We start from the raw sequence: 18,799 nt of genomic DNA on the forward strand, positions 1-18,799 counted from the left end.
CCATCTGGACAATGGATCAGTAGTAGAGTGAGAGGGGCAAATAGGAATGGCTCAACAGTCCTGCTCACCGCACCAGACCACCACTGCTACATAGTTAAGCAGTTTTCTTCTTTTTCAGACAGACCTAAGTTTGAATCCTGGCTCTAACACTCACTACTTGTTATCTTGGGCAAGTCATTTAACTCCACTGAGCAAAGAGAGTACTTAAAATCCCTATCTTACTGTGAGGAAGGCACTTTGCAAACCTTCAGGTGGTTTAGAAATGTGAGCTGCTTATTGTCTCAGTATCTTCCATCCCTAGAAGTGTTATGAAATGCAGAATGGCTGTGAGCAGAGAGAAGAAAGCCAATTAGGCTGTTACTGCATTGATGGCATTGAGGTTCTGAACCTGGGCGGTAGCAGAGGAACTAGGAAGTGGGGGGAGCAGATTTGAAAGATATTTATGATGTAGAATTACCTAGAGTTCATAATTGGTCGGGTTTGGGGTGAAGAAGGGGGGAGAGTCAAAGATAAGCACAAGATTTTGAGCCTGGGTAACTGGGAAAATGAAGGATTGTTTTCATATTTGTAAAAGGAGCTTTTTCACAGGAAGGGGACCCACTGATTATTCTTTCTTCCTCTGAGAATAGAATATGCAGAAATGAGCATGTTCTATAGCCGCAAGAAGTTTGTTAGATTTCAGAAAGAACTTCCTAAAGAAACATATGATAATAGAATAGCTAAGTAAGGAATTTAGAATCTCTCTTTTCTCTGCAGTTCTTTAAAAAGAGGAGAAATTATTTGCCCTACAGGGTAAGTTTTGTTTTATCTGAAAGCAAGAGATCACATTCCCTATTGTAACACTCAGTGGTGTTTAATGATTATTCACTTGGCTTCTGGAGCTGGACTGATGAGATTTAACATGACTCCAGGGTCCTGCAGATATGGGAGAGGGCTGAGGGCAAGAAGCTTGTCCCCTCACGCTGGCCTTTTCTCAGGTGGGAGGAGAAGATCCCGCTAGCAAAAACCAGCCTGGAGAAGACCTGGCTGTTCCATGAGATCGGCCGCTGCTACCTGGAACTCAACCGGCCTTGGGAGGCTCAGGAGTATGGGGAGAAGTCTCAGGCGTGTGCTGAAGAGGAGGGTGATGTTGAGTGGCAACTCAATGCCAGTGTTCTGGTGGCCCAGGCACAAGGTACAGGCAGATACCCCAAGCTTCCCTTTCCCCTGTGATGCAAGCCACAGCTCCTGTGTATGCCATCAAACTGTCCTGACCAGGCTTAATGTCCTTTGGGCCATCTCATGGTGTTGCCCACTTAGGGTTGTCCAGTCTCACTCTGACTGGACACTATCCCATGGCCTCATGTCTCTGGCTGGAATGATCCAAACTTAGTCAACTAATAATTAAGTAACTGCTGTATGCAGGGTACGATGGGCTTGGAGGGAGGGGGAGTGAAGAGGGGAAGAAAGGGTCCCTGCCCTCATGGAGCGTATACAGTCTAATTGGGGGGATTTAAATTGGATAAAAAAAAAAACAACAGGTAAAAGGAGTCATAAGGCAATGAAAAACAAGTGCCAAGTCTCATAAATGCCGCCGCCCCCTCCCCTAGCCCCATACACTTCCTTTGTCATTGGGTGTCTGTTTTCAGTCCCCCTTGTGCCCATCCCTGGCCAGGAGGCTCACCCAGGCCAAGGAAAGAGCTCTTGCACTCAGGGGACTCACAGTCAGGCAGGGAGCTCAGATGGAGGGACACACAGACATGTCTGGAGAGCACTCAGAGGGCCACACTCAAGTGCCAAGGAACATGGGGTGATGAGTGCTAAGGGACAGCACGAGGTGGGGTGAGGGGAGGAGGCAGCGCTGCCCTCCTCTCTGCAGGCTATGGGACTCTCAGAATGAACCGAATCCTGAGACAGTGGGGAGCCCAGCCATTCTCTGCCAGCCTCCTTTTCTACACAGTGGATTTGCTCCTGGTCAGCTTCAGTTTGCCAAGTGGGGGTGGGGAGGGGATGGGAAGCAGGGGGGAGCAGGGGACAAGTACACTGGCTTTGGGCTTGGGACACCTGGGTGCAACAGCAAGCTGTGCCACTCATGAGCTGAGTGATTCTGAGCAAGTTACTTTATCTTTGTTTCCTCAGATTTGTAAAGTGAGGGGGCTGGATGGAATCATCTCTAAGGCTTCTCCAGCACTATGACTCCTTAGGTCAAAGACTTGGGAAAAGGATGGTGCCACCTAGCTTGCTGATGAAGAGGCCAACTGTATTAATCCAGTTTTCTTGAAGGCAGTTCTGCGTCTTCCCCTGCTTTTGGCCCCCCAGTAGCCATCTTGGTGCAACATGCTAAGTCCTTAGTACCAAGCAATGGATGACCCGACCTGCGAATCAGACTGTGGGAGCCACAGGGTCGACATGGTGCTGTCTGTTGTTAATAACCACTTCCCATTCTCCCCTTTCTTTACAGTTAAGCTGAAAGACTATGAGGCTGCCGTGAGCAACTTTGAGAAAGCCTTGGAGAGGGCAAAGCTTGTCCACAACGATGAGGCCCAGAACGCCATCATCAGTGTAAGCCTACCCCTCCTGCTTCTGACATCCAGAAAGGGTAAAAAAGGGGTGCCAGCAGACCAGCCTTGCATTTTTCCACTCCCATTGTTTCTGCACTCCTACTTCCTAGCACATAGTAGGAACTTAATAAATGCTTGTTGATTGATCCACTTCAAGCAGTCAGCTATTCTATACTTTTCTTTTTTTCTTTTTTTTGCTTTTTGGTAAGGCAGTCGGGATTAAGTGACTTGCCCAGGGTTACACAGCTAGTAAGTGTCAAGTGTCTGAGGCTGGGTTTTAACTCAGGTCCACTCTATCCACTGCGACACCTAGCTGCCCCCTTTACTTTTCTTCTTGTTGGCCTTATCTGACTCTTCATGACCCTATTTGGGGTTTTCTTGGCAAAGATACTGGAGTGGTTTGCCATTTCCTTCTCAAGCTCATTTTACACATAAGGAAACTGAGGCAGATAGAGTTAAGTGACTTGCTGAGGATCACACAGCTAGGAAATGTCTGAGCTAGTAAGTGTCTTGGATTTGAATTCAGGAAGATGAGTCTTCCTGACTCCAGGCAGGCCACTCTTTCCACTGCACCATCTACCATGTACTAATTCTACACTAGGTATCACATGGGACATAAGGACAAGATTTCATTTTTATTCTCAAGGAGCTTATACTGCAGTTAGGGAGACAAGATTTAGGTACAGAATGATGAGAATGAAGAATGACAGTATATCATGAAGTGCTGGATAGATAATAATTAGTACACCAGAGATATGAAAAAATGTGAGAAATAGCTGGAGGTAGTTGGGGAAGTCTTCATGGAGAAGAAATAATTCCAGTATTTAGCACAGTGCCTGGCACATAGCAGGTACCTAATAAATGTTTACTGGCAGGCTGACTGGAGGAGGTGGGCTTTAAATTGGTCACGGAAGGATAGAATCATAGTACCACAGACTAGATTGGGATGGACCTTTGTGGTCATCTAGTTCAAATCTCTCATTTTAGGTAGAATTTGGGGAGCAACAGTGGGGAGTGGGGAATAGAAGGTTGGTGGTAAGAAGAAGTAGGATTGTAGAAGCAGGATGGATTCCAGAGAGCCTTGAAAGCCAGGCCCAGGGGGAGTCAGGCAAGGAAGAGCCGATGAAGGGAAGTACTACAAAAGTAGTGTCAGTTTAGGAAGATTAGGCAGCTAGGTGGCTCAGTGGATAGAGTGCCCAGCCTGGAGTCAGGAAGACTTATCTTCCTGAATTAGAATCTGGCCTCAGACACTAGCTGGGTGACCCTGGACAAATTACTTAACCCTGTTTGCCTTAGTCTCCTCATCTGTAAAATGAGCTGGAGAAGGAAATAATAAGCCACTCCAGAATCTTTGCCAAGAAAACCCCAAATGGGATCATGAAGAGTGGGACCCAACTGAAACAACTAAACAACAACTACAACAACAGGAAAATTAGTCTGGCATCCGCCTGAATATGTTTGTTGGATAAATGGGGATGGGGAAGTGTAGAGACAGCTCAGTTTAATGGAGAATGCAGTTCATTTCAGTGGGAATTTTATAGTCTAATTGAGACTGTAGGACCATGTAATTATTTCTTTTCTTTTTTGCACCTAATAGTATTTTGTTTTTTTCCAATGATATGTAAAGATAGTTTTCAACATTCATTTTTGTAAGATTTTGAGTTCCAAATTTTTCTCTCTGCCTCCCCTCTAAAATAGCAAGCAATCTGATATAGGTTATACGTGTATAATCATGTTAAATATATTTCCACATTAGTCATGTTGTGAAAGAAGAATCAGAACAAAAGGGAAAAACATGAGAAAGAAAAAATGAAAAGAAAAAAAGTGAAAATAATATGCTTCAATCTGCATTCAGACTCTATAGTTCTTTCTCTGGATGTGGATAGCATTTTCCACCATGAGTCTTTTGGAATTATCTTGGACCATTGTATTGCTGAGAAGAACTATCATAGTTGATCAGGGCAGTGTTACTGTTACTATGTACAATGTTTTCCTTGTTCTGCTCACTTCAGTTAGCATCAATTCATGTAAGTCTTTCCAGGTTTTTCTGAAGTCCACCTGCTCATCATTTCTTATTAGAACAATAGTATTCCATTACATTCATATACTACAACTTGTTCAGCCATTTCCCAGTTGATGGGCATCCCTCCAATTTGCATTTCTTTGCCACCACAAAAAAAGCTGCTATAAATATATATATTTTTTACAATGTGGGTCCTTTTCCCTTTTTTATTATCTTTTTGTGGGACACAAACCTAGAAATGCTATTACTGGATCAAAGGGTATTCACAGTTTCATAGCCCTTTGGGCATAGATCCAAATTACTCTCTGGGATGGTTGGATCATTTTACAACTCCATCAACAATGCATTAGTGTTTCAAATTTCCCACATCTTCTCCAACATTTATCATTTTCCTTTTCTATCATGTTAGCCAATCAGATAGGTATAAGGTGGCATCTCAGATTTGTCTTAATTTGCATTTCTCTAATCAATGATTTAGAGCATTTTTCCTTGTGACTATAGATAGCTTTAATTTCTTCATCTTAAAACTGCCTGTATCCTTTGACCACTTATCATTTGGGGAATGACTTGTATTCTTATAAATTTGACTCAGTTCTCTATATATTTGAGAAATGAGGCCTTTATCAGAAAAATTGTAAATTGCTGTAAAAATTGTTTCCCAGCTTTCTGCTTTCCTTCTAATCTTGGTTTTATTGGTTTTGTTTGTTCAAAAACTTTTTAATTTAATGCAATCAAAATTATCCATAATGTTCTCTTGTTTGGTCATAAATTCTTCCCTTCTCTATAGATCTGACAGGTAAACTATTCATTGCTGTCCTAATTTGCTTATGATATCACCCTTTATATCTAAATCATATACCCATTTAAACAGTATCTTGACATGGGGTGTGAGATGTTGGTCTATGCCTCATATAGTTATTTTTGGAGGAACATTTTGAATTTCAGCCAATCTCCCCCCATTACCTGGTAAGTTTCTGGGCCATTCGAATTCTTCTGCCATCAGATGGTGTGTGCTTAAAGACTGTAAATTTCATTTACATGATGTCAGCCTGAGACAAGCAGCATTAGAAAAGAAATGTGTTACAGTGACCAAAATACCCCCAACAAAGAACAGTGCATGCCTAACTAAATGTAATTTATTTCTGGATTATATATGTTTTATGTTTATATCTTGACGTATGTCAGTGGACTCATGATCTCACTGATATTAGTACTTCATCCATGGATGCAGACCACAGCCTATTCACGCTTTCTTATCCCATGCAAATCTTTTCTATGACCTTTCACAAATCTTCCATAGAAGATCTGCACATTGCACTAGAGGCCTTCTTCTAGGGCTTTAAACATTTCATGGATACCACTTCACATTTTGTGCTATTCCTTTCCCCTTTTCTGCTTGCTACATAAATACATGTCCTAGATGTTATCTTTTATGCCACGTTTTATATGGAAGTTATCATTGTTAATGTATTATAGCTAGGGGCATACTGGTAAATTCTTAACAACCAGCTGTATGGGCTCAGGACACACTTTTAAATTTCATCTGCAGTATTGATGTTTTTTCCATCACTTTTTTAAGTCCAGACAATCAACAAAACAATACACCAAGCCCTGATTGTAGCATTTGTTGATTTTTGAAGTATAAATACTCACACTGAAAACACTTGGCTGTCTGTGAACTTGTATGAGATGGCTCCAGCAGACTCTTGGTTACAGCTGACTACTTGTACCCACCATGCTTCTCACTATTGCTTTTTAGTGGTCAAGGTGTTCGATAATTCCTAGTCTTATAACACCTCTCAAAAGAGTGGTATTGAAAAGATAGTTTCTTATATCAGCAAACAGCTTAGTATCATATCGTTGAAAGAGCTGTGTAACTTCCCAGACTTAATCTAGCCTGATCTTATGTTATTCAAGGCCCGGTCCATCACAGTGCCCATTTGTACCATCCAAGATAACAGTTTTAGGAGTGACACCCTCCCCCCAACATACATCCTAAATTGTTAGCCTGTTTTGACCCCATCTGGAGTTCCCTCTAGGAAGTCTCAGAAAATAACTGAAATATGGTTTATGTTTAGGTCTCCAGAGAGGTGAGTAAAAGGGTGCCCTTCTCCTAAGGGACTTAGTACTCCCCTATCTCTTCTTAGAAGGGTGGATTCCAGGACTCTTGGGTACTCACCATTGTCTGGGAAGTCCCCCTTCCTTTTTCAAAGAGACAGTGGTTCAGGAACTCTACTCCTAGGCCACATGTTTGGGAGCTCATGCAACTGCTGTGTGCCTCTGCTTCAGTGTAGCCATTAGGAGCTGGGGATGGAGAGGTTTTCACTCTGGAACTTTAGTCCCTAGTTTTGCTGTTCTCTGGTCTGTTTTCTGAAAAGCAGAGGTAGGGACAAAGGGAGTGGAAGGGACAAGAACAATTGCAATTTGACACCCCCCCCCTTTTCACTGTGGCTGTGACCCACAATATGAGTCAATCCCTTCATGGCTAATTGATCTGCAACAGCCAAAAGCAATCTGTTCCCAGTGTATGGAATACAATCATAAGCTCATCAAGTTGATTGGGGTAGCCTCTCGTTATTAGTACAAGCATGCATTCATGTGCAGTAGGTTGGGTGTGGCTCAGGCTGGGCTGAGAGCTAAGGTTCAAAATCAGAATGAAACGAAGCTCTCACAGTCCATCCGTTAGTGTACAAAGGGAGGGTTTACTTAGGACATTACAAGCAGGGAAAGCAGACAGCTTTGACTGATCCAGCGCTTTCTTGTGCCCATCATGCTGCTAGTCAGGCAGAAGCCTGAGGGAGGAGCCAAGAACCTAGCTGGGCATTCAGAGTAAAGTCAATCAAGCAATGGTTTTTAAAGCACCTACTGTGTGCATCATTGTTCTAAGAGATGGGGATACAAAAAGAGGTAAAAGGCAACCCCTGCCCTCAAGGAGTTCACAATCCAAGAGGTGGGGGGAGAGACAACAAGCAAACAACTACAGGCAAACCATATTCAGGATAAGTAGGAAATAAATGCAGTTAAATGAATGTTTCTAAATGATCTGAACAGTGTGATTCTTGGTACCCTCTGCCTCCTTTCTTCTTGGTACCATTACTTTTGCACTGTTACCATGGAAGTAGAAGGGGCTGTATAAATCATTTAACAATTTGTATTTGGGTTGTGGGTCACCCTGAACAAAGAATTCATCAACTCCAGGCCAACCTAAGCCTTTCTGCCTTGGCTGGACTGGTCCCCCGAGAGCAGCCATGAGCTGTTGCTGGGCCTACTGAAGCTTTCTTATTTCTAGCTTGTTAGACCCTACCAGAGCTAATTTCCTTGCCATAAAGAGACAGCGACACAGAGCTTCTGTGGAGGATTCACATAAGATAGTGCATAGTGGTGAATAATTGACGGTTGACTGGTATACACTAAACATGAGTACCAAGGGGATACAGAAAAAAAAAAGTAGTAATCAGCATTGGGTGGTAGGTTGGGATGGTGGGGAAGGGGGCATATTGGGGCTTGTTAATCAGGGAAGGTTTTCTTTGTGGATGGGGTTTATATTAGGGGAAAAGTTGAGAGGGGGATGGATGGCTAGAATAATTGGGTAGGACTAGCAGCTGTTTGGGGTTGACAATTAATATACGGTCATTAATTCTTACCAGTTACTTCTGCTACCTCTAGGCCTTGGATGATGCCAACAAGGGCATCATTGAAGAACTGAGAGCGACTCGAAGCTCTGACAGTGGCAAAGGCAAGAAAGACAAAGGTGGGAGTTCCTGGAAACCTAGAGAGAGCTCTTGGGGTCAGAGGGAGTGGGAAGAGGAAAGAAGGCTTTATTTCTGGTCCCCGACCAATTGTTTTATGTTCTCTTTCCCCAAAGAGGTTGTTGGTTGCTGTGTTCTCCCTCTGCTTTCTCTTCTGTCAGGCCTAGACCAGTCTTATAGTGGCATTAGTCAAAGAGGCTGGCCACAACCCTTGAGCCTTTAGGCCTAGTTTCTGATCAGCAACCTCAGGTGTTTTCTTCTGGCCCATCTGATGCTGGGGAACTAGCCAGGGAGGGGACCTCAGACTCTTCCCATGCATGGTCTTTTTCAAAGCATAGAATTGTAGAATCAGAGCCGTTAGGGACCTCAGAAAAAAGCTGGTTCAACTTCTTCATTTTCTAGGAGAGGAAACTGAAATTTGGAGAGGAGGGTGAACTGGCCACGGTCATAGTGGCACAGTCAGTATTTAAACCCAGGTCTAATGACTCCAAAAGCCAGCTCTTACCATGAAACTAGATCATGTATTAAAACGTCTTTGTAACTAGAAAGCATCATACAAATGGGAAATCTTACTCTATGACCATTATGTACTTGGCAGCCTCCATCCATCCTCACATCTACAGGTCATGGAGGAGTCGATACTTGTAGAATGAGATTAATACAGTACGATGAGGACAGAGGGGTGGGGGTAGGGGTGGTGGGAAGTGGCTCATTCCCTGGCCATATGTAAGCTGCAATGAAATCCATTCTGTGAGTAAAGGGAGGCCAGGCTGCTACAGCATACTGTAATAGGCTTGAAGGTTAAAACAACTTCTTGTCCCCCAACAGTGAGAGCAGTCCCCTGGGCATTCTCTTGGCCTGCCTTTTATCCCTACCAAATTGTAGCTCATGAGGGGCAGAGGTGGCACTTATATCCACAAGGACAGAATCAGGTCTGCGGGATGTGTGGCCCAGCCTGGGTGCCCATAGGCCCCGGTGTCATTATTCTATCACACAACATTCTTTCAACAAGCATTTATTTATGCCTACTGTGTGCCATGAGGTTATGGCTAGCAACATTTCAGAAGTCAGAAGTAATGGAGCAGAAAAACAATTTGAAGAAAACTTGGCAATATAGCTCTAAGCAAGGTCATCCAAATGATATTCAAGGATAACTACGGAAAGAAGACTGCAAATAGAAGAAAAATGGAAAAGATTTGAAAAAAAAATTTCATCACAGTTTTCTCCATCAAGAATAGTAGAACCATCACACCTATCATGGCAATCCCTGAGGTGCCTTAATGGCACAAAAGAGAGAATGAAGACAGGAAAAACAGCCAGGTTAGATCCAGTAGAGTATACAGAGAAAAGCTCTGTGCTGGAGGTGATATATTTGTGAGGTCATTGAAAGACAACATACAAGGTATCTGAAGGAAAATACCAAAAGTATGGGGAAAAACTCAGACTTTAATATTAAAAAAATCTACTTGAAAGATCGGTAACTGTTGGCCTCTATTTCTGCTCTTCCGTGTGTGTGTGTGTGTGTGTGTGAGTGTGTACATATGTATATATGTGTGTGTTAAGGCAGCAATGGCAGTGGATAGAGAACTGGCTTCAAAACCAGGAAGACCTGGGTTCAGGTTTCACCTCTGATACATACTGGCTATGTGATCCTGGACAAGTCACTTAACTCCTCAGTGCTCTCTCTAAGACTCTAAGTTGGGAAAAAGATACTGCCCTGCATTGGTAGAGGGAGATTTCTTACCCGGATATTTCCTAAACCAGTGCAATTACAGGAACAGTCCCTATCCTTACCCTATCTTGTCCCCATAAAATCTTTATGAGTCATAAGGAAGAAGATTTTCACAAGCATTATGCAACAATAAACCATGTCTTTGCCATACCACAATTAAATAGTTAAATGAAAGATACAGACAATTTATGTTCCCATCATACTTGTTATCCACACATCAAGATCGTTCAGGAGTTCAGAAGATGGAATGACAGAAGTAACCCTGTTCATTGACCCTCTGCTAGTAAACATCAGGCAAGACATAAAACATGGAGATAGATGTAGTCCCCCAAAGGTATTTGCCACCATGATGCAGGTGATGTAGAGCCAAAGCTGTGTTGAGGAAGGATTGATTCTTGGGGAATGTTGGGGGTCCTCCAGGTTCCCCTGTTTGCAGATAACATTGGGCCTCAAGACAGTGCAGAGCCTGCGGGAAGAGATCTGCAATCCCAAGGACTTTGTCTGGCCCATTGATCAAGGGAAGACCAAGTAGAGGAGAAAAGGCAACTGCCTGGATTTCAGCATGCATTTGGATGGACACCCTGGAGAACTTTCCCAGCAGTATGTGTACCTGAGACTGATGGTACAGATGGATAGCATGCTGGACTCAGCGTGGGAAGGGGAGAGAACAGGCTAGATCGCTTTCGGGATGTTGCAGAGCTCTTTTACCGACCTCAGGTTTTATCGTCTTTTCAATACTAACATTTTATCAGTGTTGTTTGATGGCAATGAGATGTTGAATACCACTGCTTCAGAAGAGCCAAGGATGATTATCACACAGAGGGCAGAGGAAAGGCCCATGGTGTGACCAATGAGGATGTTATCAAAGAATCATATGACTAGAAGAGAAAACAGGCTGAGCAGGAGGTGACAGTAGACACGCCCAGTGCCTTGGGTGAAGCCCATGAGGTCAGCTTTCAGGAGGACGTGGATGAGAGCTGCACATGACAAACGAGTATGGATTGGTTTTGATTTGCACCATTGGAGGGAACAGAATCAGTGAGATGGCAGATCCATTTGACTATGCATTGTACAAGGCTCTGGGGAATCAAAAACAGAAGTGGAACAATCCCTGGCCTCAAGTTGCTTACATTCTACTTGGGGAAAACATGCATTACAATCATTTTTAAGAATGAAATATATGTGGAATAAATGCTGAGTAATTTACAGTGTGTGGGAAAGAGCATTAACAATGGGGTGGATAAGGATAAGTCTTATGGCTCACGAGCTGGGCCTTGAAGGAATCTAGAATCTAGAGGAGGAGGTGCATGGGGGACAGTCTGTGCAAAGGTGGGAGGTGGAATCTTATGGATGGTAAGCAGCAAGGAGGCCAATTTGCCTGGAACATAGAGTGTATGAAGGAGAGCATGATAAATTTGGGAACATCAGCTACAGCCAGGCTTGGAGGGGCTTTAAATGCCAAATGGGAGTTTCTATTTATCCCAGAGACAATAGGGAGACATGGAGGCTTCTTGATGGAGGTAGGGAGGGAGAGCATTTAGTGGGCTACTGCAGCAGCATTCCAGCCAAAAGGCGCCAAGGATGGATGTGGGACAACTGTGAGAGATGTAGAAGTAGAATTGACAAGATTTGGGAACTGATGAGATGTGAGGGGTGGCTCTGAGGCTGGAAGCTGGGTATGATGATAACAATAATGGCATTTACAAAGTGCTTTATGTATGTTTTCTCATTGGATCCTTACAACAACCTTGTGGGGTAGGTGTTACTATCTCAATTTTATAGATGAGGAAACTGAGGCAATCAGAAGTTAAATGACTTCCAGGGTCACTCATCTAATAAATGTCCGAGTTGTGATTGAAACTGAAGTTTTTGTGACTCCCAAGTCTAGTGCACTAACCACTACACTATCTAGATGCCTTCAGATATGATTGGAATAAATTCTGTGATTGGAAGATGATCCATCTGATGGGAAGAGTAATGATGCCCTCACCAAAATAGGGATGTTGGGGAGAGAGATCAGTTTAGGGGGAAAACGTGCATTTGGTTTGGGGCCCAAGTCCATTTTGAGATGCCCCAGTGGGACAGCCAGCTGAGGAATTTGGCAATGTGTTTGTTTGTAAAGTTGTAACAGAGTGTAATACTACAGGGTCATGAGGATGTGGATCAGCCAGAGCCCGCTGTTAATTCCTCCTACTGTTCGAGCAGATAAGCATAGAAGACAGGATATTGTGTGTCTTATCACACAGGGAACCAAGAATGTTGCCTAGCTAGATGCTTATAGCCTAATCGGAACAAGTAGCTTTGTTGCCAAGGTGCCTGAAACCAGAGTAGGATCCCCACTGCTCTCCCCTAGGCAAAGCCAACACATTCACTGAGAAGTGGACCCCACAAAAAAGGGGGCTCAGCTTTCTTGCTGGAGAGCAGCTGGGCTACCCTGAGAAACGTTGCAAGTCTAAAGGAGAGTCACCTGTAAGATATAGGTGCTTGGGAATGGACTTCCCTTCCTTCTCCTGTGAGACTGGATGAGGGTGAAGATGATGAAACCATAGTTTTTATAAGCCTTCTGATGAGATCCTTTTTTGTTGTTGTTGATTTTTTTAAATTTTAAATTATTTTTAGTTTTCAACATTCACTTCCATAAGATTTTGAATTTTTAATTTTCTCCCCCTCCTCCCCAAGACTGCATGCAATCTGATATAGGCTCTACTTATATATTCATATTAAGCATATTTTCACATTAGTCATGATGTATAGAAGAATTAGAACTAATGGGAAGAACCCCAGGAAAGAAGAAATAAAACAAATCAACAAAAGAAAAGGGGAGCAAATAGTATGCTTTGATCTGCATTCACACTCCATGGTTCTTTTTCTGGATATGGATAGCATTTTCCATCATGAGTTTTTGGAGTTTTCTTAGATCCTTGCATTGCTGAGAAGAGCTGAGTCTATTAAGGTCAGTCATCGAACAATGTGGCTGTTACTGTGTACAGTGTTCTCTTGGTTCTGCTCACTTCACTCAGCATCAGACCATACAAGTCTTCCAGGTTTTTCTGAAGTCTGCCTGCTCATCATTTCTTACAGCACAATAGTATTCCATTACATTCATAGACCACAACTTGTTCAGCCATTCCCCAATTGATGGGCATCCCCTCAGTTTCCAATTCTTTGCCACCACAAAAAGAGCTGCTGTAAATATTTTTGTACATGTCGATCTTTTTCCCATTTTTATGATCTCTTTGGGATACAGACCTAGAAGTGGCATTGCTGCAAAGAGTATGCACAATTTTTTAAAAGAATCCATGAAGAATAAAGAGTCACCAGGCTCTTTCTGCCAAACCAGAGCGTTTATCCTGCACTTGCTTCTTGGGACTGAAGGTGGCAGCACACGAGCACGTTTTAGTCTTCCCTGAGGCCATGGGAGGACGAGACTTCCAAGTTATCTCCATTGAAATTCCTGAGAGCCTGTGATGGGTGTCCCAGAGAAGGGCGGCCCAGAAATAGAAGGTGCACAGGCTTTTTGGCAAAGGATCTCTTGGGATTGACAGCGCTCCTGTAAGACTTACTCGTTCCACTGCTTTTTTGGCTGGCAGCTCATATTCCACCCAAAGCTTCCCACTCAATGATCAATACACATCTTAGGGATTCCTCTCATTCAGAGAAGTTAAAGAGTACAGCAAATGAAATGCAACAACCCGGGAACATGCTGGAATTGCAAGGGGATGGGATTTGACGTCAGAGGACCTGAGTTTGAATCACAGCTTGGCCATTTATGAGCAAATCACTTCTCTAGGCTTCATTTGCTTCACTCTTAAAATGAAAAGGTTGGACTGAGTGACCCCTAAGATCCCTTCCAGCCCTAGGGGCTATGATCCTATCCCTTTCTCCTGTACCCTGCCCCTCCCCCACATGCACACTTGTCCTCTCATACCCACACAGGCATTAAGTTCTTAGACAGGAAATATAGATGAATCTCAACTAGAGTTCTACTAAAATATCTGTTCTTCTGGGTGTGTCTTCTGTCTCATAAGATGCACTTCTCAACAGTATTGACCCTGAGGTTACAGATTGGTTTTCTCTGCCTGGCAATTGAGCTTAATGAATCTTTTCTTTTCTTTTCTTTTCTTTTGCCTTTTTAGATGAAATATATGAGGATCCTGAGGTTGGGGAAAATGAGCAAAAAGAAAAGGGGGACATGGATGACTCAGAAACAGAGAGGGATGGGAAAGAGGGAAAGAAGGTAAAAATAAAAGATGATACAAAAAGAGAGAATGAGAACCAGAGTGGAGAAAGTCAAGGGATGAAGAGGGAGGAAATTGAACCAGAGGAGGAGGAAGAAGAGGAGGAGGAAGAAGAGGGGGAAGAAGAAACAGAAGGTGAAAATGCTGAATAAGATGAGTAGTATGCACTCCATTTCTGAGTGTTGGGGCTTGGAAGGAAACATTCTAGATCCTAGGGACTCACTTCTAAATGGATTGTAATTTTTTTTCCTTTATTTTCCTAATTTTAATTAAATTTCCACAAGTTTTTGAGTTCCAAATTTCTCACCCCTCCCCCCACCCACCCCAAGATGGCATGCATTCTGAATACCCCTTCCCCTGGTCTGCCTTCTCTTCTATCTCTCCCCCGTCCCTTCTCTTATCCCCTTCCCCTTCTATTTTCCTGTAGAACAGGATAGACTTCTGTACCCCATTTCCTGTATTTCTTATTTCCCAGTTGAATGTGAAAACATTTTTTTTAAAACATGTGTTTTTAAAACTTTGAGTTCCAAATTTTCTCCCTTCCTCCCTCCCCACCCACCCCTCATTAAAAAGGCAAGCAACTCAACATAGGTTGTACATGTACAGTTATGCAAAACACTTCCTTAGTAGACATGTTGTGAAAAACTAACTCTATTTCCCTTAATCCTATCCTGCCCTCCCATTTATTCTATTCTTTCTTTTGACCCTGTCCCTCCTAAGAAGTATTTGCTTCTGATTACCCTCTTTCCCAATCTGCCCTCCTCTCTATCACCCCCTGCTCTCTTGTCCCCTTCTCCCCCTATTTTCCTGTAGGGTAAGACAGATTTCCATACCCAATTGAATGTGTATGTTATTCTCTCCTTAAGCCAAATCCTATGAGAATAAGATTCCCTCATTCCCTCTCACCTTCCCCTGTTTCCCCTCCACTGTGAGAGACTTTTCTTTCCTGTTTTTTTTGTGAGATAATTTACCCCATTCTACCTCTCCCTTTCTTCTCTGAGTATCATCCTCTCTCATCCCTTAATTTTGTTCTCCAGATATGACCCCTTAATCTTCAACTCACCCTGTGCCCTCTACTATCTATATATACATACATATACAATTTTTTTCCTTCAACTACCCTAATACTGACAAAGTTCTCATGAGTTACAAATATCATCTTTCCATGCAGGAATGTAAACAGTTCAATCTTAATAAGTCTCTTATGATTTCTCTTTCCTGTTTACCTCTTCATGTTCCACTGGAGTCCTGTATTTGAAAGTCAAATTTTCTGTTTAGCTCTGGTCTTTTCATCAGGAATGCTTGAAAGTCCTCTATTTCACTGAATGACCATTTTTTCCCCTGAAGGATTATACTCAGTTTTGCTGGGTAGGTGATTCTTGGTTGTAATCCTATCTCCTTTGCCCTCTGGAATATTATATTCCATGCCCTGTGGTCCTTTAATGTAGAAGCTGCTAAATCTTGTGTTATCCTGATTGTGTTTCCACAGTACTTGAATTGTTTCCTTCTGGCAGCTTGTAATATTTTCTCCTTGACCTGGGAACTCTGGAATTTGGCTACAATATTCCTAGGAGTTTTCCTTTGGGGATCTCTTTCAGGAGGAGATCTGTGGATTCTTTCAATTTCTATTTTGCCCTCTGGTTCTAAATATCAGGGCAGTTTTCCTTGATAATTTCTTGAAAGATGATGTCTAGGCTCTTTTTTTGATCATGGCTTTCAGATAGTCCAATAATTTTTAAATTCTCTCTCCTGGATCTATTTTCCAGGTCAGTTGTTTTTCCAATGAGATATTTCACATTGTTTTCTAATTTTTCATTCTTTTGGATTTGTTTGCTGTGTCTTGATTTCTCATAAAGTCACTATCTTCCAATTGCTCTATTCTAATTTTTAAGGAAGTATTTTCTTCAGTAATCTTTTGGACTTCCTTTTCCATTTGGCCAATTTTTCTTTTTAGGGCATTTTTCTCCTCATTGGCTTTTTGGACCTCTTTTGCCATTTGGGTTAGGCTGTTTTTTAAGGTGTTATTTTCTTCAGTATTTTTTTGGGTCTCCTTGCATCACTCTCATTTCTCTTCCCAGTTTTTCCTCTACTTCCCTTACTTGCTTCTCAAAATCCCTTTTGAGCTCTTCCAAGGCCTGGGACTGACTCATATTTTTCTTGGAGGCTTTGGATGTAGGAGCTTTGATTTGTTGTCTTCTTCTGGTTGTATATTTTGATCTTTTTTTCACCAAAGTAAGATAATATAGTCTGACTCTTTTTGCGCTGCTTGCTCATGATCCCAGCCAATTACTTGAGTTTTAAACTCTGTGTTAAGGTAAGAGTCTGCTTCCAATGTGGAGAGTGTACTGTCCCAAGCTTCAGGGGTTTGTGTAGCTGTTTTCAGAGATACTTGTAGGGACCTGTAAATTTTCAGTTCTTCCAAGGTGGTATGATAAGGGGCGAGGTGTTTACTCCTTTCCTGGCCTGTGACCGTAAGTATTCCTTTCTGTCCCATAACTGTGAGGAGGGGTTCCTCTCCACAGCCACTACAAGCTCCACCACTCCAGCGCTCCTCCTCACCCCAGCACTGCCACCCAGAACTGTGACCAGATCCACACACGGGCAAAGCAAGAGATTCCTGCCTCAGCACTGGCAAAGAGATCCCTGCAGTCCCTCTCTGATCAGCCACTGGATTCCCCCTCAGTCTGTGGGCCAGAAGCTCGGGAAGCAGCTGCCCCTCCCAGGGCCAGGCTCTTGGGGAATGGAGCTGAGACCCCACCTTCCTCTCTGACCACCAACAGAAACAGACTTTTCCCACTGACCTTCTAAGTTGTCTTTGGCATTTGTGGATTGAGGAGTCTGGAAACCTCCACAGCTGCCCACGATTCAGTCCTCTGAGGCCTGCTCCAGATTTGCTGTGGCCTGCGAGCCCATGCTGCGCTGTGCTCCCAGCCCGGTGCGATACACCTTTCTGATCAATCATCCAGATTGTCTTGGGCTGAAAATTTGTTTCACTCTGTCTTTTTGTGGGTTCTGCTGCTTCAGAATTTGTTTAGAACCATTTTTTATGAGTATTTGGAGGGGTTTGGGGGAGAGCTCAAGCAAGTCACTGCTTTTACTCCGCCATCTTGGCTCCGCCCCCCTAAATGGATTGTAATTTAAAGATGAGCATTTTAAAGGAAAAGGAGGATTATGTGAAGCTGAGGAAAGCTTTCCACAGGCTAAGCTCTTCTGCCTTTCATTTATTACTCTTCAAATACATGTTTTCCTTCTTATAGACTTTGGATTTTTAATCACATTTTTTCCTACTTTCATTCCCAGAAGAGACCCTGGGAGTGAACTGACTAGCATTGGTTTAAGGTACTGCAGTGGTTATCCTGGTTGGTCATTGGAGTGTTAGGAACCTCAGAATGATCTGCCCAAAAGCTATGGGGAGAAACACAAGGGAGAAGCCTATAGTCAAGTCAATGCAGCACAGCAAACACTAAGTATCTATTGTGTATAAGGCACTGTGCTGGGCAAAAGAGATGCAAATGCAAACATGAAATAACTCCCCTTTTCTCTTTACTGGAGAAGATATAACATGGACCCAAAGAAGTAAATACCAAGTAATTTGAGGAGGGAGATAATGCTATCAACTGTGGAGGTTCAAGAAGGCTTTAGAGAGTAGGTACCTGGCACTTAAGCTGAGCCTTTAAGAAATGAGTGTCAGAGGTGAGGAAGGACTTCATAAGAGGCATGCTGAACATATAGTTTATTTTGATTTTAGCAAACCATTATGAACAAGATGGACACATAGGGCTAGATGGTACAGTTAGGTTTGGGAATAGTTGAATGGCCAGACCCAAAGAGTAGTCATTAATAATTCAATGTCACCTTCAAAGTAGGGCCTTGGGGATCTGCACTTGGGCAGTGCTGTCTAAAATGTTTATAAATGGCTTGGATAAAGACATTGGTGGCATGCTTACAAAATGTGCAGAGAGTCCAAAGCTTGAAGATATAGCTAACTTATTGCATAATAGTCGTAATCCAAAAAGATCTTGACTGGGTAGGACACTGGGCTGGATCTGATAAGATAAAATGTGTAATAGACTATAAAAACATGTATTAAAAAAGTCAACTTCACAAGTACAAGATGGAGGTGGGGAAGGGGCCTGAGGAGGCAAAGCTAAATAGCAATTCAGTTGAAAAATATCTGGAAATATTAGTGGAATGCAAATTCAAAATATCAACGTGTAATATGGTAGCCAAAAAAACACATTTTTTTTTTTTAGTGGGGCAAGACATTTTTTCCTACTTTCATTCCCAGAAGAGACCCTGGGAATGAACTGACTAGCATTGGTTTAGGGTACTGCAGTGGTTATCCTGGGTGGTCATTGGAGTGTTAGGAACCTCTGAGGCCAAATTTGAACTTAGGTCCTCCTGATTCCAGGGCCAGTGCTCTATTCACTGCATCACCTAGTTGCCCCACCACAAATTGTTTCTTATATTGCCTTAAGAGAGGAATGGTGATCATTCGCACTAGGGTAGATCCCACT

At 42.8% G+C, this 18,799-nt stretch overlaps 1 protein-coding gene across 1 annotated transcript in view; it reads left to right on the forward strand.

The window, feature by feature from the left end:
- ODAD4 (outer dynein arm docking complex subunit 4) overlaps positions 1–14,568 on the forward strand; it is a 52,241-nt gene extending 37,673 nt beyond the window's left edge. Inside the window, exons 9-12 of the mRNA XM_020972645.2 lie at positions 978–1,174; positions 2,441–2,541; positions 8,230–8,314; positions 14,181–14,568. Of these exons, the coding sequence (XP_020828304.1) occupies positions 978–1,174; positions 2,441–2,541; positions 8,230–8,314; positions 14,181–14,434 (637 nt within the window). The 3' untranslated portion in view covers positions 14,435–14,568. The remainder of the gene's footprint in view (positions 1–977; positions 1,175–2,440; positions 2,542–8,229; positions 8,315–14,180) is intronic.
- Positions 14,569–18,799: the final 4,231 nt, after the last annotated feature.

Source organism: Phascolarctos cinereus, unplaced genomic scaffold, assembly GCF_003287225.1.
Source record: "Phascolarctos cinereus isolate Bilbo 61053 unplaced genomic scaffold, phaCin_HiC Scaffold_5;HRSCAF=322, whole genome shotgun sequence".
NCBI lineage: Eukaryota > Metazoa > Chordata > Mammalia > Diprotodontia > Phascolarctidae > Phascolarctos > Phascolarctos cinereus.